The sequence below is a fragment of the Pithys albifrons genome, chromosome 6 (assembly GCF_047495875.1).
Source record: "Pithys albifrons albifrons isolate INPA30051 chromosome 6, PitAlb_v1, whole genome shotgun sequence".
Lineage (NCBI taxonomy): Eukaryota > Metazoa > Chordata > Aves > Passeriformes > Thamnophilidae > Pithys > Pithys albifrons.
This window is the reverse complement of record NC_092463.1, coordinates 28035242-28047746: the sequence shown is the minus strand read 5'-3', so window position 1 is coordinate 28047746 and position 12505 is coordinate 28035242. Positions and strand designations below refer to the sequence as shown.

Here is a 12505-nt window from a genome sequence, read left to right as displayed (position 1 = left end):
GGAAAGTAAAATGTGTTGTTCTGGGTCTCTCCTTTCTGCTTGAGTTTGTCTCCCTGGGGAATAAGCTTCTTCTTAAGTAATGTGTAGTTAGGACAGTAAAGTTTGTGTGTTCGTTAAGAAGTGAGGAATTTGTTGTGTGTTGCAGACTTGTGTGAGTGTATATTTGTACTCTCTTCTAATTGTCTCTTCCTTTCTGTAAAAATATATGTAGTTTTAGTATAAATGCAGTTTGAAGTGTTTTTTCCTTTCCCCTCTCTTTTCCTCCCTTTCCCTGGTGTTAGGAGGGAGGCTTTTCTCTCTGTGCTTGGGGGGGTTGGCAGTTGCTTATCTCAAACCAAGACAGTGCTGTAGGAAGTGCATATTCGTGTACTCACATATCAGCCTACTGCAGCAGTTGGGACTGACCCAAGATCCTCTACAAGAAGCTAATAATTTCTTAGTTTAATCAACAGTGAGAACTTGCCAGACCCTTCTGGAGATTAATTGAGCATTTTTCTCCTCTATCAGGCTGTGGAGGTGGATTGGCTGATTAGGGCTTCAGATTTTCCTCACTCGAACATATGAAAGGTTCACTAAACAGCAAAAGCTAGTAAAGGAAAATCAATAATACAGCTAAAATGGTAGAATAGGGGAAGAAAGTAGGTTAAAAGGTAGAATAGGGAAAACAAATTAGAAATCGCTGAAACCAGGTAAAACTGATCATGCTCAGATATAGGGAAACCTCCTGTGGACCATGGGAAGAAGCCAGAGGCAAAACAGGTGTTTGGAAGAGGCATCCTAAAACTTGCAGGTAAGAGGTACAGAACATGATTAATTACAGCACAGTCGTTCTTCCACCAAATGAGTTGTTTAAGTGTCCAGAGAATTATCCATCAACACGAGGGAAAAGATAAGTAGGGATTCCTAAGAGCTCTTCCATCTGTGAGTGCAAAACCCAGAGAGTTATGGAACAATTGGTGGTTACCTTGTGAGGAATTCCTGCTAGTCATCTTGACAAGGCTTCACGAACGAAAATTTGGGAAGGGCACTACCCACGCTTGCTGCAAGCCTGCTGGTGGCTAAAAAGGCCGATGCGGGATAGGCAAGTCTAGTCACAGAAGGCACAGCAGAAAGTCTCCTTAAGCGATACTGGCGAGGAACGGTTCTTTCTGTGTTGTATTTTCTCCTCGAGACTGACTCTACATGTGTTCTCAAAGGAAGCAGCAGTGTCGTGAGTGGTGTGTCTCCATGATTCTCAACTGGAGGCCAGAGCTGGGGACGCTCCCTTGTCACGGGGGAGAAGCTTGCATGCCCTCATGAGGTTGGGTGCTGTGCTGGTGGTGGTTTGTGCCTTCGGTAGGGCCTCCCATGCCAGACAGGTCTCATGTGAAGGGTCAGACAAAGTGTGTCCATGGGCAGGAATGGGCTCGCTAGCCCTCTGGCAATCATCTTAGGAGGACAACTCTAACTCCAGACCTGGGCATTCCAGCTAGTAACTTTTGGGTATATCACACCCTTGATGGCACGGTGGATTTATTAATACCTTGGTAGAACAGATGGGCTATCTTTGACTGTTAGGCACTGAACTCCCATCTGTCTTAAGACTGAAGAAGCAGCTCAATCAAGTACAAAATACATTTGCTGTACCAGTGTGTCTATTCGTATCCTAAAAGCCAGAGAGTCTTGTTGGGGTAGACATTTCAGGGAAGATAGATGCTGGAGGCTGAGGCAGGTGGTGGATGCTGTCTCTCATCTTCTTGCCTTGGGAATGAGATGATAAAAAAAGGTACTGGAGAGGAGAGATGATACACGCCTGAGGTTCAGCAGGGATAATGTATTCAAGACAGCAGAGAAGTCATGAAAAAATGAATTTTAGATTTCACCTTTTTGCCCTTCTTTGTTATTGAAGAGACAGTGACACCTCATGACAAAGTATAGAGAGGATGACTGCTTTTGTGAAAAAAACCTTAAACAAATTCCAGAAAACACGTCATGGTCAGTTAGTTCCTTAGTGTTTTCTTACAACATGTTGTTATGGAAAACATTTGGAATCTATTAAGGAAAAATACTGAGTTCACCCTCTTGTTCCATAAAAATCAAATAGAGTACATTGGAAAGCATGGAAAGGTGAAAAGGAGCAAAGCTGGTGAATCATACATGGTTTAGATTGTTGGAATCCCCAGATTGCACAGCCTTTTGCGGGAATGCACCAACTTATGTGCAGTGTAGTGAGGAATTTATGGCTTGGGTAGAACAGCTAAACTTGTCCTGGAGCAAGGAAACTAGGACCTGGGGCTGAAAAACAGTGTCATCGTATCCAGCTTGCAATAAAGACCAGTGTATGATACAGAGTTCACATACTTCTTGAGGGAGGTTCTGTTACTATCTAGCACATATTTTACAATATGGAATATATTCAGCAGTCTTGCAGATGTTTTTTATTCTTATATATTGGTGAAGAATTTTTAGTCCAATAAATTGCACATTGATCTATAAGGGGAGAGGAAAAGCCCAGTCAGGTGGAAAGCAAGGACATAAGGCATCAAGAGTATGACATAACAGAACAAAGTAAGTCTGGTTACAAATCCCTTTTCAATTGAAGCAGAATGCTATAATTCTTACTGTGGTATCATCCAAAGATACAGGTGAAATTTGTATTCAGAAACACTTCAATGTAAAACTCTATGAAAGGGTTATATGCAAGTAGGGTGAAAATGTACAGGCTTTTAAAGCTTGCAAGAAATAGTTGGAGAAAAATTGTATTAGTAACTGTCTTGGTTTGAGGGGAGAAAAACCAAAATGTTTACCCACAAGCGGGGGAGGGGGCCTTCTCCACAATAATCGCGCTACTCTTTATCAAATTTAAGAAAAAAAGGAATTTTAATAGAAGAAGGATAACTGTTCTTAACTGCTATATATAAACAGACTAGTGCAAACCGCTTCCCCAGCATCACAAGAGAAAGAAAAAAAACCCCAAACAACAACAAAACCCAGCAGGTTTTCCTCCAGGAGGAAAGTTATACTTAAGCAGTGTCAAATGTCAGTCCGGCTGGCTGCGGAGTGAGTTCCCAGTAGGTCCCAGTCCCTCTCCAGCGAGACAGACGAGTGGTTAGCTCTCAGATGAACTCTGTGTCTCTTGTCCCAGATGAAGGAAAAAGAAAGCTGAAAGTGGGGAACCACCACGTGTCCTGCAAAAGCAGCTGCAAACCTCTCTCTCTCCTGGGTCACTGCCTCAGCCGGGGCGGGCAGGCTGTGACGGTGCAGGCAGTGGTCAGGCTGGAACAGAGGCCGGGATCCCAGATGCAGGAACCAGGAGAAACAGCCACGGCGGCGAGGAGAAAAAGCAGCAGCTGAGCCAGAAGCCCCAGCAGTGCCAGCAGAGCCACTTCTCTCCTCGGCAGCCACTGCTCCTCCCTCCCACCGAGCTAAGAAAAGAAAGATGTCCCCAAAAAACAAAAGAGACAAAACCTGCCCCCATCCAAGTGATCAGTAGTTAACTACTTCTTTTGTTAACTGCTGGCATGGGCAGTTAGTGGCAGGGGAGAGAATTTACATAATAATCCCAAACTACAACAGTAACCAAAAACCATCAAATCATGTTTGGTTTTGTTTAGCTGTCATCAGTAATTCCACTTAATGAGTGGTCAATCCAGGGTGTATTATTTTCAAAAGAAAAGCATACCTCTAAGAAGGCTGCATGATACGATTTATAATATGCCTTATCATCAAGGCTTCCTTTGAATGGTCACAGTAGCATTTGGTGTGTGTAATTTCAAATCCTTTGTTCAGGGTATAGATAGTACACTGCATCATCAGACCTTCATTCATGGTTCACTCCACTGAAGAAAATTCTGAGTGGTAGATGAGTCTGTTTGAAGGATGTTACTGTGCTGCATTTAGTTTGTACTGTTCTACTTAGCCATGTTTTCTGGACAGGGTGTCTCTTCAGATGTCTGTAATGGCATCTGAATGATGTATGTGCATAATGGCACATTGGGATATCAGTATTACCCAGGCTCCCTCAGAGAGTGGCTTGGCTATTGCAGCTGCTGTTTTATAGGATTAACAGGAAATCTCCCATGAGCACTGGGGATTTTTCTTTAAGATTTTAGTTTCATAAACCCATCTCTTTCATTTCATGTTGTAATATGTGGAGTGACTTTCATTGTCTCATGAAGTCTCCTCTTCTGAGCTGAGACTTCATTGCAGCTTGGCAGGAGTTGCCAGTAGATGCAAAGAGGAGAAAGTGGGAAAGACTCTGGATCTCTTGCACACATCAAGAATTTCTCTGGGTGATATGAAGCTTTTAACTGAAGTGGAAGCTCATTTAAAGCTGTGTTATCATCATGCTTTTAGTGCCTTCTGAGTTGACCACAGTAAAATACAGATATTAGAGGGCAGCTCCAGTCATGCACTGAAGACTGGAGTTCTGTCAAAGTAGCAAGCAATTTCTATGGAAATTAAAGCTATTTAAAAATCTGATTGAACTGGAACATGGACTGTGGTTGAGCAGAGGGTGATAATAAGAACAAAAACTCTCAACTGTGATTATTTTCATGTAGATGGCAGCTAAGTCTAGCATTTGTCCTTGTGATAGTCATTATTTAATTAGTTGCTCATGATTGCTAGCTTCCTTTAGCAGTGAATAAACTGTAAGCCCTAACTTCTCAGTTGAGCAGATTTAAATTCATCTTCCTTCTTTACAAGTGTAGTAGCATCTGCAGCATTTGATATTCCAGACATTCAGGACTTGCAGAGATTCTTCTTTGGATTGCTGGGCTGGATAAAGCATCTTAAGAGTCTTGTGGTCTTGTAATCACAAATAGAAGTTAGAAACCATGTCAGTGCTGGATATATACTCTGTGGTGCACTAGGCCTGCAACTGAGTCATGGTATCAGTGTGCTTTTACTCAGTTGCTGGCCTGAAGTTGTTGGTATGCATGGTTTGGGTGAAGGCAAATGTGGTATCTGCTCCTATGTGTTTTGACTTAGTTGACTGGGTTCTGTGTTTGTGTGGCCATTGTGCCAGATACTGGAAGCTACTGTAGTGAGATTTTTACAGGCTGAGATCTGCACTTCAGTGTAAGGCAAACCCATAGGTCAAACCAATCCAATCCAATCCATGAGAAAAGGTCAGGGTCTGCTGTGACCTGTGCAGGCTCTTTGCAGTCATCTTAGCAGTGATGCATAATTCCCTCACAGATAAGGTTTTTAAGGAGAGTGAATTGCCATAACTGAAAGTCTCATATTTCTCTTAAGATTACTGTAGGGCTTAATTAGATGAGCTAAAAAAAAGTCTTGCCGTTTAAATCTATCCTGCATCTATTATCCCATGATAATACATTCATTACAGGGTAATGAATCAGGATGTTCTGATTATTTAGGCTAAGTAGGGCTTTTTAGTGTGTTTCCTGGTGAACGTCATTGCAAGTTTTCCGTTTCCTACTCCACCATCTCTATACTGCCATTATTCAATTCATCATCAGATGTGCCCTTGAGGTCCTAAGAACTGTGCACTTCTGGCATTGTCTATACCAGTGTTTGAGAGGTGAACAGTCTCTGACATGGCTGTTACACAGCAGTTTTGACTCTATGAATGTCACCTTCCACCTCTGCCTCTGTCCTTCCATGTGCTTCTCTCAGATCTAGGCAGTGTTCATAATAAACAAATCTGCTCTGGTTTTAGGGCATTCTGTCTTCCTGTGCACTTCTCCATCCTCGTGAAGCAGGGAAAGTGGTAACCATTGTGTTATTGTTGAATATAAAGTTTTCCATCAACAAAAAAATGGTTTTCAGAAAGTCTATAAACCATTCATTTAGAACTTTGAAACATAAAGGGAATAACTGACCTGTGAAGTTTGCTTTTATCCTATTAAAATGAAAATGGAGAGGGATGAATAAGAACTCATCCTTTACTCTTTTTCTTCTGGTTTTCCACCTAGAAAGGAAATAAAGCCTGCCCATTTTCAGTTGCAACCCAACTTCTTTTGCTTAGTAATGATGGAGTAAATAGAATTGTGCTCTCTTGTCTAGAGATACTGCATTGAAAAGATCAAGAATAGGAGAAATTATTCAGTATACATAGGGTTGTTTTTATGTAATGCATATTGGCAGTCATCAAGATTCCATTTAGACCTTTCAGGTACGTTGATTGATAGACAAGCCCTCACTCATAGCTAAAGGATTTGATCAAAGGCAGGAAAAGAAGGCTCAAAACAGTTGATTTTTGTCAAAGCAGATTACTGGTAGAGTTCTCTAAAGACAATTATGAGATACTGATCTGTTCAACAGACAAAGCAGCCGTCTAGGAAAACAAACAAAAAAAGGGATGCTTAGCAAGTAAGACCAATTGCTGGTAACTCTAGGCCTAGGTAATACTAGCATGCTAGGTACAAGGAATTGCACCAAGAACCTCTTCTTGCAAAGTGTCTGATCAGCTGCTTGGCAAATAATAGTCAGTGTACACTGGGAAGTACTGTTACTCAGACACTCATTAACAGCATTTTGGAGGGAAAAAAAATCTTAAGTTACACAAGCAATCAGGTGTGTTTCTGGTGGATTTATAATTCTGTGTACAATTTATTCAGCTATGGAGCAGGAAAACAGCCTGGCAATCTCTAGAAGGGGCCAGATTTTCCATGCAGGTTGTTAATTGACTCATTAAAACGCATGAATTGATTTGTGCAAAGTGGGAGCTGCCTGTGGGACTATTCAAGAGAGTTCAGAATTCCCACCTGGCATGCTCCTACACCAGTCAGTCAAATACTTAACGGCAAAGGCAGCCTGACTTCAGTCAATCACCTTATTTCAAGTTAGTCTGTTATCTCGTCTAGGCAAGCAGCTAGTTGGGGAGTAGCTGGACCACCCAGGGAATGAGTAGGTAAGTGAGGTGAGTGTTGCACACAAGCTGCATTACCCAACTGTGCTGCAGTTGTAGCCATAGAATTTTGAATTTCATGCCTATGATTTAAGTTCTGTAGTTCATTCTATAGTTTTTGCCACAAAGTCATGCATGTGGGAGAAAACAATTCTACCTTGGTTGTCTGCATTCCTTGCAAACTCAGAAAATTACATGGCTTTAGTTTTAAGGTGATGTGAGCACTGGGACTCTGAGGTGCTGAGGCTGAGAGTGCCAGAAAAGAAAACCCTATGTGCCCAGAAAAGAGGAGACCCGTGAGCAGTATATGGCCTTGCCAAAGGCTGACACTGGTTCAGACCAGTGACAGCAGGTGCTAGTGGCCCTGGTGTGACAGACCTTCCCTTTGTGCCCCTCAAGCTCTGGCCTCTGGCATGTGTCAGTTTGTTTGCTATTTTAAAGGCTCATCAAGGATACAAGGTCTAATTCATGGTTAGAGCCATCTGAGAGTGCTGCAGGGGGCAGGAGGAACAGAGCAGTAGGGATTATTGTGGGAATTTCTTCTAGTAAAACAGGGAAGGTCATCAGGGTGGGCTCTATATGCAGACTTACTTGAGAAAATGGAGAAGTAGGTTGGTCACAGTCTAACAGAGTAAGAGCAGACATGTTCTGTTTTGACTGCAACTTGTTGAGCTTGGTACAGGAGTTATTTGGTTTAATTCTGTGGTTTGCTCTGTGCTGGACTTTGTGCAGTGTTTTTATATATGTCTCTTGACATTAAATGTATTTATACTTGATGTTAGACTGATCATGGTCCGAGCTGTCACAGTTTTTAGGGGTGTTAACATAAGTATGCTTACTAGGGCTGCCCTCCTGTGGTTCTGCTATTGTGCCCTCCAGCTGAAGGTGTCTGACCAGATGCCACAGGTTGGTGTGGAAGAGAAATTAAACTGTGTGGATTCTAGAGCTGCAGAATTAGTTCTTTCCAGTGCCCACTTCAGTCTTTAGGAAAGATGTCTTTGTTTGAAAATATTTGAATTTCAAATGTCTGAATAAGAAATCCTGTACTGTATTCTAGGCTGTAATGAATTAATTGTCTCAAAAAATTTTTTTTGGAATGTTGTTGTTTTCTCTGATTTTCTGTTCTGTGCATGTTGCATGTTGGTTGTCATGGTGAGGGAAGTTGATAATTAATAGTACCTGTGGGACTAAAGAGTCTACTTTCTCCTCAACACTTCTCTTCCAGAAGACTGTTGACTCTGTTTGCTCTTAAAGACAGATTTTTCAGTCAAGTTCTATTCTTAGAAAAATACCTAAGTTAAATTTTATAAATAACCCTCTCCCCCAATATTTTAAATAATTCTTGTACTTATTGTATGTGTCAGTGCATGATTTTCCCAGAACACAAGCTACATTGAACACATTTATTTAAACATCTTTGCTTTTCTTTGAAGGTGTGCACAAGAACAGATACCTAACAAGATGTAAAATATTACTTTTTATAGAAAATGAAATGTGCTAAAAATATGTTTCTGTTTTTACAGGCTAAAGCCTACCTAAAGATAGCTATGGAAATAGTAAGAAGACTGCCAGAACCTCCTGCTTGAAGTATTTACCACAGAAATTTACCGAAAGAGTGATCTTTGGTGCAACCAATGCAGAAGAACTTCTTTAGGAGTTAATTTGCCAGAGATTAAATTATGATTGTGACATTTATCTTTTTTAAAGTCATTGTTTGACCTTGTCCAAATGGGTTGAAGTATGCAAACCATGACAGACAATATTTAACTGCTAAATTGTAACATCATTAAGCATTTTTCACGTGTGCTGTTTCAAGGTAAAGAATGAAAAACAGCCTCTCCAGTCAAGGAGATTGATGAGAGGTATGCCAAGGCATTAATCCTACTTAAAAAAATAATTTTTCAATACTCTTAATTTCTTTCAATTTTGGTTAACTATCAAACTGACCTTAAGTTCTGCAAGATTATAAGAAGCAAAATCAGTTATGCAACTGCTGTACTTTTGTGTGTTCATCTTATAAGAAAATTTTTAAAAATCCACATATACTTGGAAGAGTTTTTGTGATGGATTATGATCAAATTTATTCATTATTGGATAAAGTTCGATTGTGAAGCAATTCACAGTTCAGTGGAGAATGGATTACATGACCCCAAGGCTTGTTTCTCGACTGTTGTGCATTATAATGAACCCAGACAGAAGACAAGGTAAACAAGGTCTTCACTGAAAACCAGATGTTTTGCCTGAGCTCGATTTGCCAGGGAATGCAAATCAGAGGTAAATTAAATTTATGATTGTATATTCCTACTACAGTGCAGCAACTTGGACTTTGAATATATTTTTGAAGTAAAGAAATATTTAGTCTTCAAACTGCGTGGCCTTCTGGTTTGTTTTTTCATTGCCTGTGATCTTTATTTTTGTGTTGGTGCATGGAAATGAAAGATTATGCCCATGGGGAATGAGTTTCCATTTACAATTAGATGTTTGAGTTGACATTTAGGCTTTTCCATTTACACATCAAATATGGGTATCTTAAACATACATTTTAACCATACCTTACTGTGAATTAAACATACTAGGGAGTTCTGCTGTTGACCTCTGAGGGACCAAGGTTTTCCTTGTAGTCCAAATACTCATTCAGGATTGTGGTTGTAGTTGTTTTTATTTATTGAAGTGATACTACATAAAAAGTTGGTATACATTTACATTAAGAATATTGAAGTAATATGTACTTAATTTACATGGAAAATCTAGACACAAATGATGAGTTCGATTTCAAGCTTACGTGATTTTGTAAATATGTGAATTATATAGTCCAGAACTGTTGATTTTTTACTTCAAGTCAATCTCTGAACCTCTTCACCTGCAGCCTGCCCCATGAGATCTCCTATCAGTGGTCAGCTATTTCAGTTGTATTATTATCTCAGCCTGTAAATTGACAAAAATATTCCCTCCCTTTCAGTTGTCTGATATATTTTACAAAAATTAAACCTGGCTTTGTGTTCCGCTCTTCCATACTTTATTGATAAAATTTTTTAAAATTAAATTTTACCTCCACAAATTTATTCACTTTGCTTTATGTATCATAATTGTTGACATACAGGTCTGTAAATGGCATACATGTCTGGTTTGGGCATAGTATAATCATCAGTTTCAAACTGGGATTTCTGGCTGGTTTTTAGCAAAAGACTGATATAGTTTGACTGTTAGGATTTGTTATTTTCATTCTGTTAAAAAGTTTTTGAATGTCTCTAACATGCCGTTCATGTTCAGACTGGGTGAACAATTAGTATACAGATAGATGGTTGTTTGCTTTTTCTTTCCTATACAGATAGATGGTTGTTTGCTTTTCCTTTCGTTTCTTTCTCATTATTTCTTGGGTTAGTTCAAGGATGAAATTTGCTTTCAAATGTCCTTTTATTTTTACTGCTTTTTCTCTTTTTTTCCCTCTTTTAATTAAGTACTGTGATTTTGCTCTGTTGAATCTTTCAACTGTAGAACTATTTTGAATGCTTTTATCAAGAAACTAGTTATAATAATTAAACATAGTTTCTGTGCCAGTCTGAAAATTTGTATTTAATTAACAGTTTTGTGGAAGGATTGCACAATGATTTATTGATTTATTGATTGAAAATTGTCAGTCATTCTAAACATATATATATAATTCTATAGAGTCAGTAGGACAGTTCTCTGTTTAATATGGTCAAATGAAATTTAAAATGGGAATGTATTTGCTTTACTTTCCTCATTCTCTTGAGTGAAAAACTGTTTCCCAGCCTTTCTCTTGCAAAGTAAATGAAGGGTATCAACAGAGTGTTACTGCTGATTAATGTTGTAGAAACACATATTCATAATTTTTATATTACATGTATATATGTTAAATACTTAATTAATGAATTCTAGTTGACATACTACATTTGCAGTTGTAGTTCATAAAATCATTAATATAAGTTGTTGTATGTGGGGGGTAGTTTAGCAGGAGAAGGTGGTATTTAACCATAGTCCATAAATATAGACTTGATACACAGTGCTGTTTACTCTTTTCAGCTCCAGTATTTTACTTTAATCTCAGTGATATTTCCTAGTGTACTACTATGTTTTTTTCCTAAAAATGCTAATCCAAACAAGAGGGCCTCGCTTTCCTGAGTTGTATGGAGGTGCAGTGGAGACTTGCTGCAAAATTACAGTGATCATGGATTACTGGCACAGAATTATTGAAGTCTGTAGCACTGAGAGCTGCAGTTATGCACTGGAAATTCCTGTAGAGGAAGGGAGAGAGAAAGAGGAGGACTAGGGAGGCATGGGACCAAGCAGGCAGGAATGGGGACAGAGACTTCTCAAAACAAAAAAATTTTAATTGTTACTTGAAGTTAAAAGAGCAAAGTAGTTTTGCAAGTCATTTTTTTCCTACTAATTCGAGTTCAAACTGCAACCCATTTTAGTTGCTCTGATTCGTGATCATAGTTATGAATTAACATTCACGCAGAGAAGAAATGGCACAAACAGATCGTCTTCAGTATATTGACAAAACCCCCTGTAATTCTGAACTTACTGCATATAGCTGGACTCACTTGGGTCCAGTTCAGCAGGTGAAACCCTCTATATCTTTCCCACATTACAGTGTGGTTTTCATCTTGACCTACTCGAACATCGTGTTGGGTTTTTCCTGTTTGTAATGGATGCAGTTGGTGCTGACTAGAAAAGGCAGCTATGCCTTCTGGCTCGTTAGTAAACTGTGTTCAGGGTCCCCTAATGTAGCCAAAGGCTGCAATGAAGGCAGGGGGAAAAGGGAGTACAGAAGGGGTGAATCTTAGGCCAGTGGGAACATTTCCAGGTTCTAGAGAGCCTGTCATTACATGACTTGCAGGTGCATGAATGTATATGGAAGAAGATCAACAAGAAAGAAACCCCCTTTTGTTGCTTAAGTGAAAGATTAAAATGCTGTGAGAGGTTCTGTGTGCTACAGAACTGATTTGTAAAGGTTAAGGCACCGAAGGTGCTGTGCAACCATTTAAAGGGGATTTTGGTACTTACTGAGGCTGAGCAAAGCTCCTGTCAGAGTATCCCCAACCCTGAGACTGACACATGAGCTCAGTACCCAAGTCACAGGCAATGCTCCCATCCTTGGTGGGGATAGGATCTCCATGCTTATTTTTCCACGTGGTTTGCAGTAGTTGTCTAAGGTGCAAGAAACTTGTTCTACACCTGGCTTTGGCTAAAGATTCAAATCCATAGGTCCTAACCTTAGAAGAGATCCTCAGCCTGATGTAGTCTTTGCTAAGGACCATCATGGAATGTTCAGCTGTATCGCTTTTGGAAGAAATAAGGAACATAGTCCCAGTCACAGCTAATTATTTTTTAGCCTACAAGCTTTGATCTTGCTCCCAGCCTTATTGATGTCTTTTACCTAATGATATTGAATAAAATTATCAATTCTTAGGCTAATAATTGACATTTTTAGCTGCTTAGAGATTTGAGATAAGGCTCTGGGGTTTTGCTTTTGGGGTTTTGATACCCATGTGTCATTTTAGTTTCTCTTGGCCACATCTGGGCCTGTATTGTTGTCATAAATTTTTTATTTAACAGGAGTGCTACCTAATGGAGATGGTGAGGGAGAAAGGCTCCTGCTTAAGAACTCTTGACCATAAGATG

The 12505-nt window shown here is 39.6% G+C and overlaps 1 protein-coding gene across 2 annotated transcripts in view; it reads left to right on the top strand.

Moving 5' to 3' along the window:
- Nucleotides 1-9323, top strand: part of NUBPL (NUBP iron-sulfur cluster assembly factor, mitochondrial) — an 82268-nt gene extending 72945 nt beyond the window's left edge. Inside the window, exon 11 of one of the 2 annotated variants that reach the window (XM_071557964.1) lies at nucleotides 8380-9323. In XM_071557964.1, coding sequence (XP_071414065.1) covers nucleotides 8380-8442 — 63 coding nt within the window. In that variant the 3' untranslated portion in view covers nucleotides 8443-9323. The remainder of the gene's footprint in view (nucleotides 1-8379) is intronic. The other variant, XM_071557965.1, reaches the window with a different exon arrangement.
- The last annotated feature ends 3182 nt before the right edge of the window (nucleotides 9324-12505 follow it).